Consider the following 25515-nt stretch of genomic DNA (forward strand, 5'->3'; position numbering starts at 1 on the left):
TTACGCTGGAGTGCTGACGTGACAGTTGTACAAAATTCCTGTTTTGCGCTGGCAGCTTTTTGGCGCTAGAGCTTTTGAAAATCAGATGCTTTTGAATTTGATGCTTTTCATGTAATTGCTTTTTATAGGCCAAGGGCCTTTAAATATGTGAAGAGGGCTCAGTCTGTGGCACTCTTCCACATAAAGGTGCAGAGCGCCAGTACCATCATTGTACTAAGTTCAAGCAATATAAAGAAATACCGAAAGGTGCGCCAAGGTTTGGGGCCAGTGCTCTCTCCGAGTGGAACTCCGCCACTCCCCGTCTCGTGTGTTGTCTATCTCTTTTTGCTCATTTGTTATTTGAAGTGCTTAAAGTTATTCAGCTGTTCTTTTTCCGTTGGCACGTGGGGCCCGTCCCTTGTTTCAGTGGTATCAGAGCTTCAGGCGTGTGCTTTTTTGAAAGTATACCGGTCCTATCAAAGAGCAGACAAAGCAAGGTGGCGTTTCCAAAGTTCACTGGAAAGTTTATTAAAGAATCTGTGTGTCCCGACCCCGGACTTATTAGCCACTCCTACCCTTACTCCATCGCCCATCGAGTGCGCTCCCGTCTTCATTGCTTTGTCTCACAGGGTATAAGCCATAAAGATCACTTGCAATAGAAGGATCAAAGAATTTTCAAGCTACTATTTTTCTCAGAGGCAGTGCCATGCAGTGGTGGATGTCTATAGCTACCGAGCCCTTCTGACAGAGTGGAGTATCTTGAAATGCTTGCCATGGAAACCCTAGCAGATTACAACTTGAAATTTTTGTACATCTCGCAGTAGGTGTCTCTTGTCGAGCTGATAACCTTGGAAGTGTGAGTGCGCATGTACGGATGCGTGAGAGGAGAGAGAGAGACAGTAGAACACAAACACTAGAGTGGGGAAGAGGGGGCGATCAACCCCCTTGACTACCAGAGCATGAGATCGTCAATACAATGTGTGAAGAACACGCTTACTATGTGTGTTTATTCATACTTAAACTTAGATGAAAACTGAACTCTAAACAGAACTTGATGACGAGACTCAGAGACTGGTTGTGTTTGATTGATTGAAATGTGTTACAAGGGCGTTCTTATATAGAAACTGAAGAGACACGATGAAAGGCATGACCATAGGTCAAAAGATGTGACTCTAGGCCAATAGTCGTGTCCCTCTGCTATAAAGTCGCAACCCTTCGGCGTAAAGGTGCATCCATTCGCTAAAGAGGCATGGCTATTCACCGAACAGGTGCGACTCTTGGGCGAAGAGACGCATCCTTTGGGGAATTGGGGTCTTGGATCTGGTGCATCTTCGTATTTGCAAAAGAATAAGTGAAGAAGGTAATACCAAGACAAAGAATACGTCACAATCGTGACATTCCCTCCCATTTAAAATAAAGTTTTGTGAGTTAAATGATTGTCATGCGTTTATCAAAAAATTCTTGTAGGAGGTTAGGGTATTGTTGCATTTCTTCGTTCGTTTGCCAAGTAGAGTCTGATTCGTCAAGATCCATCCACTTGACTATGAATTTTGTAATAATCTTCCGTCTTGTTTCCTTTTGACGAACATCAAGTATAACTTCTGGGACTAAAATCAAGTGTTCTTCTTCAATTTCTGGAACATAGGATGAAACATCTGGAATAAGTGAATCTCCTGGAATATATTTCTTTAGCCAAGAAATATGAAATGTTGGATGTATTTTTCCCCATGCTGGTGGAAGTTCAAGTCTGTAAACTGACTGTAGAATACTTCTTCAAAATCTTGAAAGGACCATAATATATGGGCTTAACTTAGGAAAGATAGACTTCACTGTTTTATATCGATACGAAGCAACATATAATAACACCAAGTCTTCTTCTTGAAACTCTGTATGGCGACGATGTTTATTTGCTTGCTTTTGATAAGTGTGTCGAACATGTGTCAACTTGTCCTTGATTTGGATAAGAATATCTTGCATTTCATTTACCAACGGATCGGCCAAAGCAACCTTATGCTGTATCACAAAGTTTGTAGGAATCAATGGTGTATGTCCGGGAGTCATGCCAATTGCTGAGTGAAAGGAATTATTGTAAGCAAACTCCACCAATGGCAAATATTCTTCCCAAGAATTAAGGCGAGTCTGTATGTAATGTCGCAACATTTCCTCCAATATTTGATTCACTCGTTCAGTTTGCCCATCAGTCTGTGGATGATAAGCTGAATTTGATAAAAGATTTGTTCCCAATGATTTGAATAAGAAGGTCAAACAATGTCCTGTAAACTTTAGATATTGATCTAAAATAATTGATTTTGGCAATCCATGGATTCGAAATATATGTTGCACGAATAACGAGGCAATATCTGGTGCTGAAGCAGTAGTTCTGCAAGGTATAAAGTGCCATTTTGGAAAATCTATCCACTATCACGAATCTATGACTATTGCCTTTGGAAGATTTGGGCAAGGTTGTAATGAAATCCACGCTAATGCTTTCCCGGCGTTCAATTGGAATTGGTAAAGGCTGTAACAATCCTTGTGGTAACTGTCTTGATGCCTTTATAGTTTGACAAGAGTGACAAGCTTTAACAAAGGTCACAATATCTTGCTTCATTTGTGGCCAATAATGTACAGCTAGCAACAATTTACACGTTTTGTTGATGCCAGGATGAGCAACATAAGGCACGCCATGATGTTCTTGAATAATTATCTTTCTCAAGCGCAAATTGTGTGGTACGCAAAATCTGTCTTCATAATACAACAGATCATTGTCTATTGTATATGCTGCTACCAAATTCATTTCTGCTTGTGTGGGAGTAGCTGTTCGAATTATTCGGAAAACATCGGCAAAATCTCGATCAATCAAATATTCATCTTTGAAACAATGAGGAATATAAAATATAATATAACTATAGATATCGCCATATTTGTGGCTTGGGGCATTAGATTGAGTGCATTTGCCACCGAATTTTGAAGTCTTAGAACATATTCAATGCTCATATGGAAAATTCCACCCAACGTCCTTGACGAGGATTCATAACTGGTTGTGTAAAATTATATTGCAATGATTGATGGTTCGTCTTGACAATAGAGTCAGCTCCCAAAAGGTAATGTTTCCATGTACGATATGCATGGACAATTGCTAGAAACATTTTGTCATAGATTGGATAACGGATATGTATAGGAGTAAACTTCTTGCTATTAGCACAAGAACCGGAGTGACCCCTCCGTTCTAGTTCATCAGTTTTGATGGTCAATTCCTTCCCTTGCGGGAAATTCTTGAGAGACGAGCTCTCAATACGGTTTTCGTCTATTCCCATAGCGTAAAGGTCTACAGACCGTCCCGATTCCGTTCTCGGAATCTCTGAGCATAACCTGCTCCTTTGACGTGATGGAGTACGTGCAAAAGCACAAGCACGAAACAACAACAAGTATCACGAATTCACAATTGATACCTGTTGCCTTGAGTGCGTGAAAGCGAACTCCGAGTATTGGCTTCTCCTGATCACTTGCAGAGTCTTGCCGGTAGTTCTTGTTGCTAGTGTTGGGGCTTCTGGGAAACTGAGAGAGAGAGAGAGAGAGAGAGAGAGAGAGAGAGAGAGAGAGAGAGAGAGAGAGAGAGAGAGAGAGAGAGAGAGAGAGAGAGAGAGAGTTGCGGCAGGAATAGCCGGTGCGGAGCTAGCCAGAATAGGGGAGCAGGTAGCGCTAGAGGGAGGAGGAGACTGCGGGCTATTTTTGGCAGCGTTGAGAGAGAGAGAAATCGTACAATGGTTCTTTTTTTCAGCCAGCGTTGGATTTTTTTATAGAGGGAACTGCCCACTTATTAAGTAGGCGGCCGGTCGCTTTTTAAAAAAATATGAACTTGGACAAAACTCAATAAAATTGAGCGAGCTGAAAATTGAAGCTATATAATCACATTCTAGGAGTCCTCGGATGGAGTTCTCAGGCACAGATGCAATGCAAATACAGATTCCTTGCGGAAAAGCATTCGCTCTTCTTGGACAATACTTAAAAATATTCGGCTTTTTAGAAGGAGCTTCTCAGAACTTTTCTTTATTCTCGTGCTTGCGTCTTTACGCACTTTCCTTTTTCCAATTTGGATTTCCTGCCAGACTGTGGAATATTTCCTTTTCAATGCTCCCGTCACCCATCACGTGATGCATTAGTAATATCCGTTTCCCGGTCCAAACTAATGGTACAACCCCTTTGCGATGCTTAATGTCACCCATCATATGACACATCAGAGTTGTCCGTTTTTGACGGCTTTTAATAATTCCAGTAGATCTACAGTTTCTAACCTTACAGTTCAAGTGCACATATTTAAATATCCTAATTTCAATAAAAAGAAAGCACTCAAAAAAATAAAAAAATAGTCCATTTAGCAACATCGCTCTGGCTTCAAAGCAATTGTCCTCAACTCCTAGAATCTCGGGATAAGATGCTAATTCCTGCTCGGTTATCCACTGAACGTCCAAGGTAGAATAATTCTTAAACTTTACCAAATACTTCCGTGTAATCTTCCGGGACTGTGTCTCTAGCAATGCATGATGGAATGCAGCCTGCCCAAGTTTGGATAGTCTACAAGGTGTATTGAAGAACAAAATCCATCAGAGAATCTATGTCTCCGTGCAGCAAAAGGTAGGGAGAAGGAGAGTACGGGACGCTACTGACTACTTAGGAGAGAGTGTGGCTTTTGTGCACGCCGTAAAATGCATAGCCGAACCAATAACGGACCAGTGTTATCACCGATGTATTCAGCTCTAGAAAACTAGAAGGGCCTGTAGAAGATGGCAGAGGTGGGAAGTCGGCCTCCATAGCCAACTGTGAGGTAGCCCTGAGTGGATGCCACGAAGTAGAGGGTATGTCCGAAAGTGGCTAAACCGGTTGGGTAGCTGAAACCTGGGAAACTGTCGGGGAGGTAGGTTGTCGAGGTGGTGGGTGGGGTGCTGCAGGAGGTTGTGCCTGCTGAAAGGTATGGCGACGAGGGTCCTTCTGCCAACCCTTCATTGTACCTTGAGGTGGGGGATGTTGTGGCTCAGGGCGTCGAAGAGGGTGGGAAGAGCACTCTCTCACTATGTGCCCAAACTGATGGCCTATGAGACATTGATCGAGCGACCAATAACCACCACCCTCTGTAGGCAGACCTACTTTGTGGTAGGATCCCGGAGTTGTATTGTATTTAGGAAATGGGTGTCTCCAGGTGCGTAGATGTGTATCCGTGGTGTGCCGATCTTCGTAGAGAGTGAACCTGGTATACCCGGTTTACGGTATACCTGGTAGGATCCCGGTGTTGTATTGTATTCAGGAAATGGGTGTCTCCAGGTGCGTAGACGTGTATCCATGGTGTGCCAATCTTTGTAGCGAGTGAACTTGGTATACCAGGCCTCACCGAGCGGCTACACCAATAACACAACCGAAAAGATGAACCGGTAGTGATGGAAAGGATTGAGTAACCGGAAAACGAGGGATCCTCTGCTGGGGGTCAAAATCCTCAACGTCGAAGTCTGGTGTCTAGTGCTCTAAAACCAACAGTCAGGCCCTTGCAACAATAGGAGAGCGGTTTTAGAGAGACTCAATGTAGTGGTCATCTGAAAGCTGCACCTAAAAGATGCCACAGACCAGCATGATGAGCTCCAAGATGTTGCCTTCGGAGCCACCGAGGGTAGACTGGAGCCACTCCCGAATTGTGCCGTGTGAAGGGGAGAGGCCCACCAAGCAAGTCTGGTGGCCACCTCGATACTGGCTAGCTCCTCCGTAGTCAGGTTGTCCGTCCAAGTGAAGGGTGCGTGGGCAGTCGTCGTGACGCCCGGTGCAGGTGTGGTGGCCACCATGGAGCAAGAACTGACTAGAGTTGAAGTCCAATACGTGGAAGTGCACTCTCTCTCTCTCTGCTCTCCCAAAAGCAGGGCGCCATATCTCATGAGCATTGTACTGTAACTATTTACATAAATAAGAGAAATACTAAAAGGGGCACCTATTCAAATTTCATGGGCCAGGGAAGGAGTTCCATCTCTCTGTCTCTACCGATCCCATCTCTACCTCTCATTCTCTCTATCTTCTAATTACTTTGTCTAATATCTACATTGTCTCTGTGCTGAAATTCTGGTTTTCAAAGCTGAAAATTACTGTTTTTCTGTCCCGCCGCCTGGGCAGTAGTTCCAGCCACACTTTAAGTATTTCTTTCTTGTTGATCGTCAACATAGAGTACAATTGCCGGGAGCGGCTCTCTCAGATGTGCAACTGCAAGATTGAGAAGAGCTTCCCGTGGGCTCTTATACAAAGGCCACCGGCCGAAAAGCATCAGATAACAAAAGCTGGCATGGGATTTGAAAGCAACTGCTAACTTTGGTCACGGAAAAGCATTTTTTGTTCTTGCGGAACAACTGCCACATCAGCACCCTAAAAACATGCCGCAAGTTGTGGGCTTGCCGTGTAGGGCTGCCATGTCATTACTTTGTGCAGGTGCCACGTCCTCACTTGAGTCTCTTCATCTTTAGGGCCGGCAGGTATAGTGTCACATCATCATTGTTGTGATAATATGCTGCAGACAAATGCCATGCAATCCATAATTATATTCTATGCAACATCACTAAACAAAGAAGTATGTACTTTGATGATCTGTATGTACCGTAAAGTCTGCACCAAGAAAATAATGCTTCCATGAACTAAAAGTATGTATCGCCGCTAAGAGATCCTCCTCATAAAGATATGCAACCCTCTCCAACTCTAAGGGAAGATGCCTCTCACAGGTTAGCACTACATGGCCATCTTCCATCAACATGTTACATTACTCCCAAATTGCTACTACATTCATCGCAATGCACCTCAAAAAGGCTTCTGTAGATCGGGAAGAATCAAAATAGGTCATGTGGTCAACTTCTTCTTTAGTCGCTCAATGTAGTGACCTGAGTAGGTCCCCAAGGGAATGGAACCCCTTTCTTCGTAAGAGTTAAGAGCTCCTCACTTCATGCACGCTTTTCAAAGTTGTCAATCGCAAAGAGCGGCTACCTGTTGGATTCATACAAACACCCTTAGAGGACACAATATATCCAAACACCTTGTGGAGACACGATATGTCCCAAAAAGTGTATCTGCCACATAAAGAACTCGTTGTTCTTTCCATTTATGAAGAGATTGTGCTCTCACAATGCTCTAAACACCCATGATAGATAGATGCTCTCAATGCTCAGCCTTGGACTTGGAGAGAACGATGATGTCATCAAAGAATTAACCCACAAACTGCCAATTCTCTCAAAATATCCGGTGTCACAAATTGCTGACGTGTCAAGCCTCTGAAGAATGGAGCCAATCTGCAGATCTCGGCCGAGAAGCCTAAACCCTAAGTCAAGAAGCAGAAGCACCAGAAGAAGTTTACCGACTTACAGAGTCTTGCCGAGTGGCCTATTTTTAAAGAAGAGTTCCCACCAACTTATGGGACCTCGTCTAATGGGGCCCAAGTGACATAAAGGCATTAAAAATAAAGCAAGCCCACACCCACACACGCAGAGAGCTGATGACATGGCAGACCTGTACGGATTTCTGGATCCTGTGTTGACATGTTGACGTGGCAGACCAGTACATCGTATGGATTTCCGCAATTTATACTGGTTGTGCCGACATGGCACCTGTACAGATTTCCACAAAACGTGCTGACAGCTTTTGGGCGCTAATGCTTTTGGGGCCAGATGATTTTGAGTTTGAAGCTTTTCATGTAAACGACTTTTCATAGACCAAGGGTCTTCAAATATGTGTAGAGGGCTCAATATTTGGCACTCTTCCGGGTGAAGGTGGAGAGCACGAGTATCGGCATCATATTGAGTTCAAGTCATATAAAGATATATCGAAAGGGGGGCCAAGGTTTGGGGTCAGTACTCTCTGGGGTGGAATTCCGCCACACTCCGTGTCGCATGTGCTCTCTCTCTCTCTCTCTCTCTCTCTCTTTCAATTCAGTTCTTGTTGAAGTGTGCTAAAAGTCTGTTCAGTTTGTTCTTTTCTGTTGGTACGTGGTGTCCGTCTCATAACAGTGGTATCATAGCTTCAGGCATGTGCTTTTCTGAAAGCATACTGGTCCCACCAAAGAGCAGTTAGAGCAAACCGGCGCTTCCAAAGTCTATTGGAATTTTATTCGAAGAATCTTCGTGAGCTGACCCCGGACTTATTAGCCACTCCCACCCTTACTTGATCACGCATCGGGCGTGCTCCCGTATTCATCGCTCTGTCTTACAGGGCATAAGCCATAAAGATCACTTGCAGAGAAGGATCAAATGTTTTTTTTTTCAGTTGTCCTTTTTCTCAGAGGTAGTGCCATGAAGTGGTGGATGTCTACAACTACCAAGCCGCACACTCCAAGGACTTGGCAATCTTTCAAGAAAATTTTTGCCCAAAGTTATATGGTTTTTGACAACATCTGGCAGAGTGGGGCGTCCTGAAATGCTTGCCATGGAAGCCCTTGCAGATTACGACTTGAAATTTCTCGACATCTCCCAACGGGTGTCTCTTCTCGAGATGATAACCTTGGAGGTCCGATATGATTGGTATATCTTGGGGTTACTATCACCGCCACAGTAACACTGTCTATTGAGGCTTGTTTCGACTATTCAAGAGTTTATGGACCATGCTGCGGTCGATTACAACCTTATGGAAGAAATCTAACCCTAATCTTGGTGCAGGTGTCAGGATGGAAAGCGAGTCGTCTTTTCGAGCTTGACTGATATCGAGATTGCTTTTTCTTTTTTTTAAAGTTTGAGTGCAGTTTGAGAACTTGTTTGGTGATCCTGTTTGGAATTTGTGTGAAATGGATGGTATTTGTTTTAAGCCTATCTTGGTGCCGATTCGAACTGTTTGACTCCTGTTTTAATACTGGTTTCAATGCTAAAGTTGCCCTGGAGAAACCGGTATCAAATTGTTGGATAAAAGCAAGCACTTTCTTCTCATCCAAGACCCTGAAATTGTGTCAAACATGACGTTTTGGCCCCTTTCTTGTAATTCTTTCAAGTCTGCGTCAAAGTCGACTGATCATACACTCTAGGATGTAGAAGTGTGTCATTGTGTCGCTCTGTGTGCCAAAAGTTGTGCCGGAGGTAGGAGGGATCCCTCCTCTGTACATGCCATTGATCCCACCTTGGTGGAATCCATAAGGCTATCCCTGCATGCCAGGCCGTGACCCTCAGTTGGATGGTCCGATCAAAGAGCCTTTGTAGTTTATAAAAGCACTTCCAATGCATGTCTAAAGTAGCCTTTTAGCCATATTTTTTTTGACAATAAAAGTGTGGTTTTTCATTTCTTCTTCCAAGTGATGTATTTGAGGGAGACCCTTTTGGACACAAGGAAGCTAACAGATAATGGTTTTTTCTTACTAAATAGAGCGGACACCTCAGCAGGCATTCTGATGGGGGCGGTGTGTGTTCCTAGTGTGTTGGTTGGTCATGTTGTTCGGCAGAAGCGGATGACCTATGCATGGATGGATTCGAATGGTAATTGCTTGATTAGCATGAAATTTGTTTGCACTCAGCTCTTCACCACCTTGACTTTTCTGCTTGCAGATTTGGAAGATTTTAGATCAGAATTTTGGTCTGCCCTTGTCTCCAGTGTCAGCTTGCTCGTGTATATAGTGGTGACTATGAGTTATCGCAAGCTATTCATTCCTAATAAGGGAGATAACAAAATCTGGACAGTGCTCTTTGTACTCATACCATCTCTTGGTAATCATTTCAGAGCACTGAGTGATCACCATTACAAGGTCGACAACTTACATGGTCACACTAATCTATCTTTGTTTTGTTCCTGCAGCTATCCTGCTAATTATGAAACTACCAAAAGTTGCCTTTCTTGTTTTTGTGAGTACTTGGCTCCTCAATTACATCGTGAAGGTCTTCCCTTGCTGCACCTCACTAGGTTTGTGAAGTAATTGGATATCGAGCTTAAGTTAAAGCTGGCTCCTGTAAAAAAAGGTGACAAGTTTTATGGGTATGCCATGATACTTGCAGGAGAAGCAGTGCTTGTGTCAAATGGACTTGCACTTTATTCAAGTTATGCTGTTGCCCGTATGTTTGATAAGGTGTGGCTCTTGAAGTTTGATAGTAGTTGGTTACAGATTTTGGCTTATATGGCTCGTAGATATGGGTTGGACTGCTAGGCACATTTCTACTGAAATTTTGGCTTAAGTGCTTGAAATGGGTTTGCAGATTGCTGCAGCTGGACCTCCTATTTCACAGGAGACCACTGTTTCCGGTATTCTGCAGGTCATAATCATCAACTAATCGCTTTTTATTTGTCCATTGAACTTTCTTGTTGCCATGAAAATTGGACTGACAAATATGATAAGCTCTCTTATGATGATCTTGGGCAGGGAATATTGATAGGTTTATTGTGCATTCCATGGATGTACAAACTTTTTGGTGTAGGCTTCACCTGGTTACTCGGTTTTTATGGTTTCCATCAAACAAAAGTGGCTGCAAAGCTCTGCAATGCAGTCTCGTTCTACTTGGCCATGTGTCTGGCATTTGTCATCATAACAGCTGGATGGCTGCACTTTGTTCAAGGCTTGGACAAGTTCTTGTTAACATGGTAATGTCGAAAAGTACTCGTGCAATGTCATACATCATTGTTAGTTGGATTTGGTATTGTGTAATTAAATTTCACTTAATTTGGCAGGGTCGTGGAATTTGTGTTGCAAGATATGCAAAGGCTGTACCTTTGTGGCTATTGGGTCTGTGTGATCTCAATGTCTGTGCTCCCTTTTTACATGGTGAAAAGCACAAAATTTGAACAGATTATGGTCCGCAAGGTTTTTCATCTCATGGTGGTAGTCATGTTTGTACCAGCTCTACTCGCTCAAGTGAGTAGTATAGATGCTTGACGCCTACCTCTATTGCCTTTTTTGGCTGACTCTTTTGGATTTATGCACAGCAAGCTTTCCTCCACCTGGCATTCTCAGCTGCTTTGGCTGTATTTGTGGTCGTCGAGATGATTAGAGTAAGAGATTTTCTTCAAGTATAAATCATTGTGCTTGGCCTCTTGGGTCAATTTATCTTGTTACTTTTGTTTATCAGATCTTGCGAATACCGCCTGCTGGAGAGGCTGTCCATAAGTTCATGACAGCTTTCACTGACACCCGAGATTCTGATCTTTTGATCATAAGGTCCATATTTTGTTCAATTCAACTTTTGTACGCACTCCATGCAGCAGCGGTATAAATTGTAATTTTGTCATGTTGACATTTGCAGCCATTTTTCTTTACTATTAGGTTGTGCTTTACCATTGTGGCTTAGTGGAAGTAGCACACATGATAGACCCTTGGCTCCTTTTGCTGGAGTCCTCAGCCTTGGCATAGGAGATACCATGGTAAGGAGTTTCTTAAGTTAATCTGTGCACTGATGATTTCTTGAATGCGTCATAAAGGGCAAGGCAATGTTTTAGGCATCTGTGGCAGGCTACAATTTCGGTTCCATTCGATTAACCCCCAGCAGCAGTAAGCTGTTCATACAAGAATAAAAGAGCATCTTTTTAAACAAACTCAGGTTTCTTTTAGTTATCCCCATATGTTGTTTGTTTTGCAGAGAAGACAGTTGAGGGTACTATAGCAGGGATCGTGTCCCTGCTACTTGCATGCATTATTATTAATTGCATGCTCTTGCAATTTAGCCTTACCATGACTGAGGTAAGAACTGTAGTCAGTAAATTTTTGTAGTGAAGGCCATTACTTATTGTCCGTCTCTTGTTTTTCTGCAGTGGACATCGTTATTTCTAGCAGTTATATGCACGAGTCTAGTGGAAGCTTACACCACACAATTGGATAATTTCATTCTACCATTGATATTCTATGCCCTTCTTTTAGTCTGATCGCCTAAAGCGTGAGCCTCAAAACTTTTATCATTTATCACAATGTCTCACCACTGCTCAGGTTTGTTATTTTTTGCTCAAATTTTTGTGATATTTATACTTCCAACACATGCATACACTCTCTCTGGCTTCACACTCATGCACTCAGATTCTCCACCTGCTGCTTAGTGTAGCCGTTTGACCCACCCCGTAGATTCCACCCTTCGACTCTCTCTTTCGTTGAACGAGAAAGCGAGCTTAGCTGCAGAGGCCGACAGTCTCCAGGCGGAATATACAAGCATAAGACAGCGGAATATACAAGCAAGAGAAGTGCTTTGGTGTGGAGAGACACACATATCTTAGCAAAGTGTTCTAAGGAGGAGAATAATGAAGACAAACCGGAAAGATCGAAAGTGGCTGAGGAGCAACCAAAGGGAAAACCAAGGCTGGACTTGTTCCAGATTTCATGGGGATCCCCAAGGGTCACAATGATCCCAACATTAAGCTTTGCAGGACGTGGGGCAAAGCCATAGTTACAAGAAATGACCATTTTCAGGTCCCCATTCCCATCCCAATTTCCCATTCCACATTCCCGTTCCATGTTTCAGACGTGAGTATCCGAAATAGGGAATGGCATTTCATGCATGTTGCCTTTCCCCGTTCCCCGTTCCGATTTCCCGTTCCGGGTAACTATGGGTAAAGCACATGACCAAGAAGCGCTCATTTTCTTTGGTAGTGGAGCCAAGGCCAACTTTATCTCACCAGAGATGGCGGCTCATTTAGGAATCAAGCCTGGAGACATGGGGCCACATATGGATGCAGTATTAGCGGCACGAGTGCATGAAGGTGCCGTAATGCCTGTCATTGGCAAGCTAAGGCTGCATTGTCAGGGTTACATGGGGCATGAAAAATTCAACATTGGGCCTCAGGAAGGGTGTGATGTTCTGTTGGGGAGGATGCCTTGGCGTGCCCAAAACATCATACTCGTGGACTATGGGGCTATGAAGATACAGTTGAAGAATAGCAAGGGTCGTGAAGTGATGATAGATGTAAAACTGAAAGGCGAATCAGTACCCCTTGTTTGGGCTTTTAGCATCTCTAAATCAATGAAATCAGGTCTCATGAGCTGTCGAGGCATGGCTGACTGTTCATCACCAGCCTTTTTCGGGGCGAGCTTCATTTGTGTTATTGATAAAAAGGTCGGAGGGCTAGTCTTATTGCGCAAAAAAGGGCCCTTTGTTTTAAACACCTCAACAGTCTCTCTAGTTTTTTCTTTCGCAGCTCTAATCAGCCTCAGAAAATTTTCCTGAATTTTTTTGTGGCGCTGAAGGAAGATACCGGAGGATTCAACATTTCCTTTGTTGGAAAAAGGCCTTGCTATAATAACCCTGGTCCACTTTTCTCGTGCAGCTCTAGCCTCAGATTTTACTTTCAACCGCCTGTTCTCATCGATCATTCCTACTTTTGTCCACAAGTTGACTTAGTTACCTTTAGGCTGATAACGAATATGCTAATGGCTAACAAAGACCTTGCTCACCAAGGCAGTGCTGTGTCTACAGGTGCACACTGAACGGTCTCCGTCGAAGTACCGTAGTGTTTGCATACTGCACAAGTCCCTAAATTCAAAGTTGGATTTGTTGGATTTACTCTCTGCTGTGCAAGATAGTCATGTCACATCTAGCAGTTTCTTGCTTTGCATTAGTATATTCTAGAGTCCATCTGGATCCACAACTTCCTGATGAGTTAATTTTGTAAGAATTAAAACTTGACATTGCTTTCCATTTTAGCCTGTAAGCTAGGTTGGTGCAATATCCTCTGTAAGTGCGAACGGATAGTTCAGCTATCTTTCAGCATTTTAACAGATTTCCTGCTTTGATCCCAGCTCAAATGCTTTAGCTATTTGCTTTGGTCTTCCCTTCCCTTCTGGTTACTAAGTGATTTCAGCTCATCACATGTGTAATGTTCAAGTCTGTCTATTCCATGTCTATCTGTATCATCAACTTCCAGAAAAAGAATAGTCACCAGCTCTCACGGAAGCTAGTGGTCTTGGTAAACACTACTGAACCTTTCATTCCTGACAACAAGCAATGGTGTCTCTCAAAAGGACTACGAAATCCCACTTACCAAATAACATGTTCATCAATAACATGCACTGCACCTATAAAAACACAAGCATCCAGGTAGTGGTCCTTGAGTACTTGGATATAAGCCGATATTATCCATCAAGGGTGGTATAGTGCTGAAGAATATCAACGTTCAGATTCATGACAACAACTTTGCGAAAGTTACATGATAGTCTCGTTAAGAGATTGTGGATAGTGGGGAACGTTCCTTTTGTATCTTCTTTTGAGTCTCTCAGGAGGGGCCAAAGTGTGTTGAAGGATGTATTGTACTTGGGAGTATGTGTCCCTTCCCAAAAGATGGGAGCATTCTTGTTTACCTCGTGTTCTTCCCTCTATTTTCCACGATTGGGAATTTCATTGCACCCCCTCGTGCAGAGCTCAAACCTGTGCTCAACATCATACACACGTTTGTATGGTTCGCATGTTGTGCTGTGCTCTTTCAATTCACTCTTCGATCATGTTGTATCTTCAATCACGTCTATCAATGTGCAGAACAACAATCTCGAGTATTTGCCTTTTTTGCTGCATCAGATTTTATGGGAAAAATGCACGGATCGCACCTTGCAGACAGCACCAGGAGCCTGTGCCAGAAAAAGAACCTCCCTTTCAGAGACCAAATAGAGTGTTTGTCCACAATGTTATGTTACTGGTGGACAGCTGCCAAAATATTCTCTTGACATCATTTTATGAAGCAGGAAGCTACCTGAATAGTTCAGGTTGTTTACATGAGGCTATAGCATATAGTTTGGTTTGAAATTGGAAGACAATATTAAAACTGATGACCATGGGGTGGGCATCTGCTCTCCGTATATAGGAAGGCTGCCAGGGCCAGGCTGCCCGACCTCCCCAAAAACCCCACAACCCCCAAAAACAACTGGTAAAAAATTTTATTAAACTGGCCCGTAGGTGAAAATTAGTGGTACTCGGGAAATGCCCGAGATCTGGGGCCACCAAAGGCACACTATATGACACTGCCAGCAGTACCGGGTGGGCAAAAAGATGGAGGAAACAGGCTGAAAATGAGAAAACTACCTCACAGACAGAGACATGAAACATTCTAGTGTGTGTGTGTGTGTGTGTGTGTGTGTGTGTGTGTGTGTTGGGGGGGGAAGGGAGGAATATCTGACATCCATTGTAGGTTGGTGGATGGACAATACTCTCTTGGACAAGAACTGGACAATCTCATGGATGCAAATCGTTTCTCCTGCAGGTGCGAGTCAGGAGTGGCTTCATTGTATGCGATGACTGAGCATAGCAAGTACGGTCGGTGCTTGCTGCTGTTTTTGTCTTATAATAGAGGCTTTTCTCTGTACGAGGTATGTATGCCTTGCAGGAAAAGGGGTACTCTACAACACAGTTCATGCTGTTACTGTGATTGTTGGAGACGAAGACGAAGACGAAGACAAAGTAGAAGAAAAGGGTCGCTTTCAGAGCAGTTGAGTGTCGTGCCCCATTCCCATTCCCTGCGGAGATCAAAGGAATGCTGGGTTACTGATCTGCTCTGCCCCCAAATTTTATATGGATTGGAAGGTGTCCTTGAATTCAGCTTTTGTAGAGCATGGAGAGCCTTGACTTTTGGATGAAACAAGGTAAAGCAAATTAACCACAGGCTAAAGCACTTTGAGATGTAACATCATCAGCAGGGCATTTTTATTCTCAACCATGGAAATCTCTGTGAGTGCAAAGCAAGAAGAGGCTATGCAAACTTTGTATGCCCTGTTTGTGCATGTTTGAGCGCAGATTTGCAGGGCTCATTCATCGATTACACACGGCAAAGGTGGCAGCAGATGATAGCATTCAAGGAGGATTGCAAAGAGGGCGGATTCAACACACAAGGAAAAAAGCAGGATGCAAGTTGTAGGGGATAAGTGTATCCGATTTTCATGCAGGGTGGTCTCCTTAGTGACTTGCTCAAAGTAATTGGCTTGGGCAGAACCTTATTTGCACATGCAAGAGGGGATGTAATATGTACTAAACATTTGAGAATTGTACCCATCATCCTTACGTGTTCCTTCAATTTCTCCGCAAGTTTGGTGGTAGTAGTCCAAATGAGCTCAAAGTTTGGTAGTTGATGTGGAGGGTTGGCTATCATCAAACTCAATGTAAATTTTGTAGACTTTAGTTGTCGTCTCGCAATGAAGTCGTTGATGACTTCAACCTTCCCATTGGCATGGAGTTGCTTCTTGAGTGAAGCTCAAAGTATGGTAGTTGATGTGGAGGGTTGGCTATCATCAAAATCAATGTAAATTTTGTAGATTTTAGTTGTCGTCTCGCAATGAAGTTGGTGATGACTTCAACCTTATCATTGGCATGGAGTTCCTTTTCTAGACTTTAGTTGCAATGAAGTTGATGATGATGTCAACCTTCCCATTGGCACGGAGTTGCCTCATCGTACTTGCATGCATGAAGTCAAAGTACAACTACTTTGCACATCAACTAAACTGCATTCAAAGCTCTGTTTGGTGCAAAAGGCATGGGAAAAATGTGCTCAAGCAAACAAAAGTTTAATCTAGTGTTCAAGCCCCTTCATTGCTTGCTTTTATATTAGACTGTTAGTAGTGATCTCACGTAAAACTTATGGTCTATGAAGGGCCGCCTTTAGAGGGCCTACGGAGGAGCCCTCTTAAGAGAATTGGAGCAATAGGTAGAGGAAGATCATTCCTCACATGAATCACTTCAAAAAAATGTCATTGATGGTCTTCTAAAATATAATTGAAACTGGTCACTATTTAAAGGTGTGCCCAACGGTGGAATTGTGAGTGCACGATCTTTTGTCCAAGCAATGTGAGTACAAGCGAGGATTCAACCTGGCTACCTTATGAAGATTAGAATGTTGTCAACCTTGCCCCTCAGCTGGGTTATCAGACATTAGTCATCGATACTCTATGGACACTTTCTAAGAGAATTTTTCATGAAGGTTATCAAACATTAGTCATCGATACTCTATGGACACTTTCTAAGAGAATTTTTCATGAAGGTTACAATGTTCCCAGCCTCAAGCGCGTGGGCATATAGATCTAGCAAGTGTAATGCTTGCTTATGGGCTGCCATACCATGATCACCTATTAAAATGCTACTTGAATACACATTTCATGAAAGCCCAAAATTTTGTCCACTTGCAAAATTTTCTCACAAACAAAGGTAATGCTCATTGTCTCCACTTCTACTGTTTGTATTTAGATCTCTTCAGTGATCTTCAAATCTTACCATGTTATTCTGTGCAGTGTTCCCACATTGTTGAGCCTTGGGCTTCTTCACTATTATTCACTTTGCTTTGCACATTTGTCCTTCTCTAACTAAGCTTCCATGCTTTCAGGTGACATTGGTAATATAAGCTAATAATGAATGTGAAAAAAATATAAGCTCTAATTGGTGTGAAGACTGCTATTGTTGGGAGCAATTGCTGTGAAGCTCATGATAAGAGGTGAGTGCATAGTTAGTGAAGATATTAGAGTGCCAAATATATGTGTAGTGATGCAAGCACTCTGCTTATGTTGAAAAGCAACAAAATGAAAGTGTTAAGGGAAATCTAAGCCTTAAGGCATACAAATTTATAAAGAGTATCTATTATTTTGATGGCCCTAAGACCAAGGAAGTTGGATTCTTTGAAATTGAGAGAGAGTTATATGAAAGGCATATCTGACACGTGCCTACAAAGCATATTCACCCTTCTAAGTCCAAGGATGTTGGATCACTGTATAAATTTGAATTTTTTAATAAAATTATCAGTGGTAACATTGCCAAAATTTTAAGTTACCAATTTGTAACATTGTAATTGGAATGGTAACTCTTGTAATTGAGTGTTTATATATATGTATGAATATGTGTACATATGCATATATATATATATATATATATATATATATATATATATATATATATATATATACATATGTATGTATGTATATGCATATATGCATATATATACATAAATATTATGGATATAAATATATAATGTAAATTAAACATGAACCCTGTTTGGTAACTATTTGAGAAAATTGTGTTACCATATGGTAGCGTGTAAGAAAAACCAAGTTGCCAAATGGTAACTCCGACTCAAATGAAGTTACAATTGGTAGCTTGTTTTGGCTTGGGTTCCCTGGGCGTTACCAAATTTATCTTGCGATGTTGGATCCTTTCAAAACTTGAAACGGAGCATATGTCACCACATTGATATCTCCTATTAGGAGGACAAGAAGTCAAAGTACGGAACCTCAATCATTAGAATTTTGTCACCAAATAAGACGAGTCAAGGGAGCCACTTCAACCTTTGGGTTGTAAAAAGCGAGGCAAATGAAAGATGGCCACATTTTTTGACTTTAGAAGACAGTTTTTGTAGTTTTGTCACCAAAATTAATGTTTGGTAATACCTAAATTACTTTATTGTATTTTTCATCATTTGTTTGTTTCGAGATGATCATAATAAAATTTCAATGCTTGATGAGCAATTTGCTCTCACTAGGCTAGACAGAAAATGTATGTATCTACCTTAAAATGGGCCATAAAAGCAACGGGCATGGTAATGCACAAGCCATAGATGTCTAACGATCTCTAAAATATCAAAAAGCTGCTTGGATAGGGATTTTGATGGATTTCTTAAGGAACATAAAGCTCTATAAAGGACCTCATAACAATATTTTTACTTCTCAAGAAGCCCTTATAGCAAGAAAGTATGGGTGAGCTAGTGCTAAAAGTAACAAGAATCTCCATTTTATGATGGAAAATGTTTTTAGAATCCCAACATACTTTATTATGGTTGAATTCTCACTAATGACGTACTCATCTATCGCTCTTTTTCTGCCCCTTTTCTATGGGCTACCGTCCGGTTCACGTAAGCCAAATACCTTTAAGAAGGAGTCTATAATTACAACAATTTGCAACAAATCATTTGAATTGTGAAGTAGTTAAGCATTCACACCCATATGTGATCAATCAAGGCTTTACCATTAATTGTTTGATTGTGCATGGGACTGTTGATCACCTTAATCCCTTTTGAGGAGGGACCAACCTTAGAATATGCACCCGTTCCTTAGAAAAGAACCTGATTTGCACATTAATATTGTAGCTTTCATCGATGAATTAAGTGTGTATCATTTTGCTTCATTAGTTTCAAAGAATGAGCATTCTTTTAATTCTAAAGTGAGAGGTAATCGTGAAGTAGATCATGAAGGGAAGTCTACTTATAAAACTAAGGTACCAGAGGACAAGTGATGTATTGTCCTATCAAGTCAAAAACACTGCTTAACACCTTGTGAGTTGTCGTCTTAATAGTAAACTCTTTTGAGAGTTACCTTTGGTTTAATCACTATTGAGTGAATAGGAAGCCTAGAGGGATTGTTTGAGCCAAAAAAAACGAGACAATGGTATGACCCTCTTCTGTACTCTTTTTTAGAGTAAAGAACATCCTTGCGAGTATGGATGCTTCTTGACTGTACTAATCTCAAAGAAATGCATGATAGGCATGGGGACACTTTAGAGAGTTCACCCATCCGAGTACTATGCTTGCACATTTGCGCTTAACAGCATGACTTACACAAATTGATCTAGCCATCCACACCCGAAGACCTTAAGATGTTAGTGACCTCAAGTCTAACCAACCTGTGCAAGTTTTACAAGTAGGCACCACTTGTAGTTCCTTGGGGTGTTTGAGAGGAGGGGGGGGGGGGGGGGGGGGGGGGGGGGGGGGGGGGCTCACTAAAATAAAAAAACTCATATCATGTGGATTCAACAATAGGGATTATTTTATTTTATATTTTCTCACATTTTCACATATAGAAAGGTGATGACTAGGGAGTGAGAGGCATTAATGTCAGGACAAAGGATTGTTTTGCCTTCGTCTTTTCTGGGTGGGAAAAAATGATTCTGCAAAAAAATTTACAAATTGAATAGGAAACGGGTCCCTTTCATTGGTGAAAATTTCATAGCTAGGAGTTTTTATAAACATTCCTTGAATGCACGCGGTATATAGGTTTTATATGTAGTGAACACCTCCCCGTGACTGAGTGTAAGAGATTGTAGTGGTCTGCAGCCTCAAAAGTTTAACTTGGTTCTTTTCTTTGCTTATTTTAACTTGTCCATGAAGACTGAACTTCTCCATGTTTTAATTGACACAATGCTTCAACGTGGCCCTTCTTTGTGACTCAAAGTTTGGACTTTGAACTATTAGTCTTGATCCCAACTGATAGGGCATTGTGGCACAATCTCTCTGAGAGGTAACCCATTCTACTATTATATTTTGCACATGCAAGCTTAAGTGGTTGATTTCCACAAACTGGTCTAGTCATACTAACTCCAAAACCTTAAGGTGTTAGATATCTCCAATGTAGCCAATTTCTACAAGTCATACAGTTAGGCCTCACCAATAGTTCACAAATTTGGCTTTACCCCAATATTAACACCTTGTCTGATACCCAAGGAAACAAAGAAGTAACCACAACATAATTCATTCAATGATGATGATGCATGTGTGCACACACACATATCTAGCTACCATATTATGGTAACGATGTGTGTGAATATGAAGGTGACATGGTGTAGGGTTACGATATAAGACCACGCTTTATTGATATAGGTTCTCTAGGTTGTAATGATGTGTGCAAAATGTAAAGGTGACATGGTTAGGGTTACGATATAAGACCGCGTTTTGTGGATATAGGTTCTCTAGATAATGGTTTAGGTTCTAGCAGTTTTATCGCTTGTGTTATTTTTTCTCTCGAATGAGTACTCTTGTGAGGATGCTAAAAATACACCTGCTCTTGCATTGGTTGTGTTTTCTACTCTTGCATCCATTGTACTCTTTATTAAGCAATTTTTTTTTCTCCACACATATGCTCGCAAGAAAGTAGAAAAACAAGCATGGTTAAACTAGTTGCCTTTATGTAAGGGAAAAGCTTCTTACTTGCATAAGGAGTTAGAATCAAAGGTTATGTATAAGGAGGAGGATATGAAGAACATGCTATGTATCAAGGATAAGGGGGCCAGTTGGGTGGGATGGCTGTCCTGATAGCCGATGTAATTATGGTCCCTGGATGACGTCATGGCTCAACACGAGCATGACAAGACCTTGTAATTATTTGGGTTGATAAATATAATTCACTCACAATTGTGAGTTTTGCTAAAAAAGAAAAAAAAAAGGAGGGGGATATGAATGTATTCTTTGCAAAAGTTGAAGGGCTTAAGGAGCAATTAATTGCTATTAGTGAGGTCGCTCTTGACAATTCCCTTGTGTAGACAATCCTTGATGCAAGATTCTTATCAAACTTTTGCCTCCACTTCCAAGCATCTTGAAGCACTTTTGATTCTATGGCATCATCCAACATGGCCCATACAACTGCTATAAAGTAAAAACACGATGTTGCAGAGGTTTTCCATTGAAGCTTTATGTTTTCATGTCAATTTTAAAAAATATCTTGTTTAATTTGAACCCTTGGCCTTAAAGCAAAGGCAAATTCACATCGGATCCAACACATTGACCCTTGTCGATATCTTCATTGGCATATCGAGTTCATCATCGACAAGATGACTTCAGTTCATTTCCTTCTTGAAAATTTTACAAGGTATTCAATTTTTTATTTTTATTTTGGAAATCCAAAGGAGTTTATTCTTTAAAATTTTGCAAGTGAATTATTACCAGCTTCATCGACAAAGTTTATACGGAGTATCAACCTTGGAGCATATGTTTGGCTACAACATTGGCGTACTTTTATAATGATTTTATTTTGGAACTTGACTTCCATAAGAGGAATATTTTCTACTCAATTTTTTTTTGGATTGCCTTCACCTTCAATTTTAAATCAATTGGAGATTTAAGATGCATACTTACCTAAATTATAACTAATCCTATGGCATCTTCCACTCAAAGTATTTAACTAAAGTTGGACAAGTTTGACGAAACAAATTTTCACCCTTGGCGGTAAAATGGAAAATTCATTGTATGTGCAACAATCTGTGGAGTATTGTTAGCAAAACAGAGCAGACTGGCAACTCAAGGTGTTGAGTTTTAGTGGATTCAAAAGGGAAGGAAAGGCATTTGTGACCACTACACTTGCACTTAGCGACTACTTCATCTATCGTATTGTCGGGATGACCATGTCAGTGCTAGCGTGGCACGAGTTCAACAAGCTATTTGGTGCCCATATGAAGAACACAAAAATTATGATAAAGGTTCATTTTTTTTCTCTCATCATGAAAAAAGGTATAACTCTTACGACTCATATTAATAGAATGTGCATCTCATGTTGCAACTAGCTAGAATCGATGCCAAATTGATGAAGATGATGCTATCATTGTGCTTCTCGAGAGTATTGAGGATTTTCTCAAATGAAGGAACATAGTCACTACCTTGCAGAATCTTAATGACCTTACATTTGGCTGGTGTGATTGCTTCATTACAGGAATAAGAATGTGTGAATTCCAACAATTCTGAGTCTTTTGAACAATAGTCTAATAGTCTAGATTTTGTTATGCAACATCAAAAACCTAATGTTACCAATACATTCAATCATAATATAGTATGATAGTATGTGTGTGTGTGTGTAAAGAGAGAGAGAGAGAGAGAGAGAGAGAGAGAGAGACCTACTGCATATGGATCCCCTTGGAGTGTTACTGCATCTATAGCCACCTCTAGAAATGTGAAGGTTGTGTCTTGCTCCACTTGGAGTGCTACTATCTTTATAGCACCTTTGGAAATATGGATATGTATACAAGTTGGGGGAAAAAAATCCTAAAACGACAAAAAAAAATGTTCTGATGGCCCTAAGCGTGGTTACACATGACAACCACAATGTGGCACCAATTTATCTTAGAATACAACCTTGACATACATATTTCAATGGTGCCTCAATAGGGAGCAATTAAGTAACCAAATTAGGTTTTAACAAGTAGCTAGCAAAATACGAAGACCAACATAAGCATGCGAAAGTTTTGCATCACAAGAATCAAAACTATGCATGACCTTCCGTACATTTCTTGTACAAACTGAACTGATAGATCATATAAAACAAAGTGCTTGATGCCACAATTGTGTCACCAAAATTGATATCATGCACATGCATCTTTCATGCATAAGCTTTTTTTTTTAGTATAGAAATAGAAAAAAGTATTTTTCTTTATCCTAGGTACATATCAAAGATTGGTAAGGGTGAAAGAACTACCACTTGCAAGTAATACGTATGATCTTAACAACCCTCTTACAGGCTTGTTGCTTGAAGAAGTATTAGAGGTGGCAGCATTAGTGTTGTCCTTTTGAGTAGCCACTATAATTCTATTCAACAACATGTTGTTGAATAGCCTTGTTTGATGGCCCTATATAGGGAGCACGTGGGAGGCCACTTTCAATGTGTGTGGTGTACTGTGTAGTTCAGCCCAGGGTAGGGGGCCCTCATGGGCAACCCATTCAACCAACATTTTTAGCAGCCAGACGAGAGGGGAGGGGAGTGTTTTCTGCTCCCTCTTTCCCTCGTGTGTTGCATGCAGCAAGGCAGCATCCCAAGCGTTTTTGCCAACAAGCAGCAATCCAGTGTTTTTGGCATGAGACAGGGGCATCAAGTCCTTTCCTTGCGTTTTTTATCCCGAGGCAGATGTATGGAGGCGCTATGATCTGGTAGATGTAGAGCACCTCCATCATGGTGCAGGCATACGAGAGGAGAAGATCCATGTTCGTCATGGGGTAGCCACACCATAGGGCATCCCCAATCTGGTTCCTTCTCCCTTTAGATCAGCCTTCCTGCCAAGGGTAGATCCCGCCAGAGCCTTGGTTCCACAGGAGGCTAGGATAGCCCATAACAGACCGTGACAGTGGTCTCTGCTGTGATAGGAGGCGTGGAAGACCCTGAAAAATACCAAAGACAACGTACTGCAACCAATAAAAACAGACTAATCTGCATACTTGACAAATACCATGGCCACAAATTAGAAGTCATACGCCAACAGAGAGATATAGAGCGCGTGAGAGAGCTGAAGAGCACGTCTAGATGTGCCTCCTAGAGCGGAGTGCCACATCGGCACGGCAAGAGAGAAGAGAGGAGGGGAGAGAAGAAACACACAAGCACTGGGTACAATCTCCCCCCGTGCAAGAGTGAGCATTTCCCTCTTGCACATATTCTATTTATGGATTCTTCAATGCTTAGAATTGAATACGCATTGGCCGGTCGACATAAATGACCATAGCTCCTAATGAGCACTTGAGTAATAAATGTGCAGATCCCATATCCATAACATACTCTGGGGTTGAAAAAGCAACTACCCTCAGTTGTGAGATACAAAAGTGGTGAGGTCCAATGCGAGGTACAAGATGCTTGGTACATGCCTGCATATCACAATGAGTAGCTAAAAACCAAAAGAGCAACAATGATTAGTCGAAAGCAATTTAAAAGTGAAAAAAATCTGTAACATGTGTATGATGTGATGGCAGTGCATAAAATGAAGTAAATGTGCATAGGTGCGGATTGCAACATTGGTCAAAAATTTTGTTCCAAATAGACCACCTTTTGTCACCCTTCCACCTTGCCATACCAATTCATCATATCTAGTCATATCAATCCATACCAAATGTGGTGGGCAAGTTCCACATATAATGTAACTACGGAGATTCTTGCCTTACTAACCGTAGGCACTCTAGTACACATGTATCAACAATCATGCCATAACATTTTGCAAAGCGGAGAGTCCTGCCCTCTTCAGGCGTAGGATCTCTAACATGTAAGAAATTTTGCCATTCCCAGTCAGTATAACCGATAAGATCCTTGTCTAACAATGTACAATGTCTTGACTAGTGTGCTGCGAGCGATAAATGTTAAATCACTAGAATGAAAATAGTGTTGCTCATCTATGAAGCTTGTTAATACAAAGGGCAGAGGATAATGAGAGTTGTTAAGGTTAGTCATCTCACCAGTTAGCCATCTAATATTACATAGAAAGAGCTTACTAACCAGGGGTAATTGAATTGCATACCTTAAGATCCTGTGATATGATAGCATTGTACTAAGCTTTACCTGCAAAAGGATTTCTTAAAGACAAAGCACTAAAACAATTTCTTGTTAAATTTAAGAATAGTTTAATTGCACATCAAATAAATCAACATTTTAAAATCCATGAAGAACAAAATTGATGCAAAGTTTGTTTGCCAAGAAAAGATAATGAAAGGTGACAACGTGAAGTAAAGAGGAGCGGATAATAGGGGTGTTATCAAAATTGACATGGTGGTTTGCAATAGCGGGATAACCAATGGATATCGGTCTTCTGAGGAAGTGAGGTCACTTGCAATGTATAAATGTTAGGATAGGTCAAAAGAAGGCGTCCTAAAGTTGTCGGCTTCAAATTCTAGCGTAGAGGTAAATATCCTCCAACAAACATAGTCCTCTGCGAAGGAGTATTGGAAACATTGGCAGGAATGTGATACAAAAGCAAATAAATGGAACAATATTGAGGAATATGCAACAACAATTTGATTGACATATGATGTAACTTTTAAAACAATTTGTAGAGCAAGCAAAGCAAAAATCGAATTACATACATCAATACTAATGGGGATAAACTTACATCATGGAAATAATGGCTCTTGCAAATAATGATGAGAGAGGGATTTTTGTGTTTACGAGTG

General features: G+C 41.3%; 1 protein-coding gene across 6 annotated transcripts in view; it reads left to right on the forward strand.

Annotated features, from left to right (window-relative positions):
- The window catches only part of LOC147461756 (phosphatidate cytidylyltransferase family protein), a 31838-nt gene extending 15620 nt beyond the window's left edge, over positions 1-16218 (forward strand). Inside the window, exons 2-16 of one of the 6 annotated variants that reach the window (XR_015187635.1) lie at positions 9337-9446; positions 9516-9674; positions 9763-9867; positions 9960-10030; positions 10158-10214; positions 10322-10539; positions 10627-10810; positions 10882-10947; positions 11025-11113; positions 11199-11316; positions 11392-11443; positions 11532-11632; positions 11704-11875; positions 15127-15174; positions 15250-16218. Coding sequence is in view for 3 of the 6 variants with exons in the window: in XM_086509210.1 (XP_086365336.1) it covers positions 9337-9446; positions 9516-9674; positions 9763-9867; positions 9960-10030; positions 10158-10214; positions 10322-10539; positions 10627-10810; positions 10882-10947; positions 11025-11113; positions 11199-11316; positions 11392-11443; positions 11532-11632; positions 11704-11814 (1441 nt within the window). In the remaining 3 variants the exon portion in view is untranslated. Of the gene's footprint in view, positions 1-9336; positions 9447-9515; positions 9675-9762; positions 9868-9959; positions 10031-10157; positions 10215-10321; positions 10540-10626; positions 10811-10881; positions 10948-11024; positions 11114-11198; positions 11317-11391; positions 11444-11531; positions 11633-11703; positions 11876-15126 lie in introns of all 6 variants that reach the window. The other 5 variants (XR_015187636.1, XR_015187634.1, XM_086509210.1 and 2 more) reach the window with 5 other exon arrangements.
- The last annotated feature ends 9297 nt before the right edge of the window (positions 16219-25515 follow it).

This window comes from Adiantum capillus-veneris, chromosome 3 (genome assembly GCF_014529385.1).
Source record: "Adiantum capillus-veneris isolate H3 chromosome 3, ASM1452938v2, whole genome shotgun sequence".
NCBI classification, from domain to species: domain Eukaryota; kingdom Viridiplantae; phylum Streptophyta; class Polypodiopsida; order Polypodiales; family Pteridaceae; genus Adiantum; species Adiantum capillus-veneris.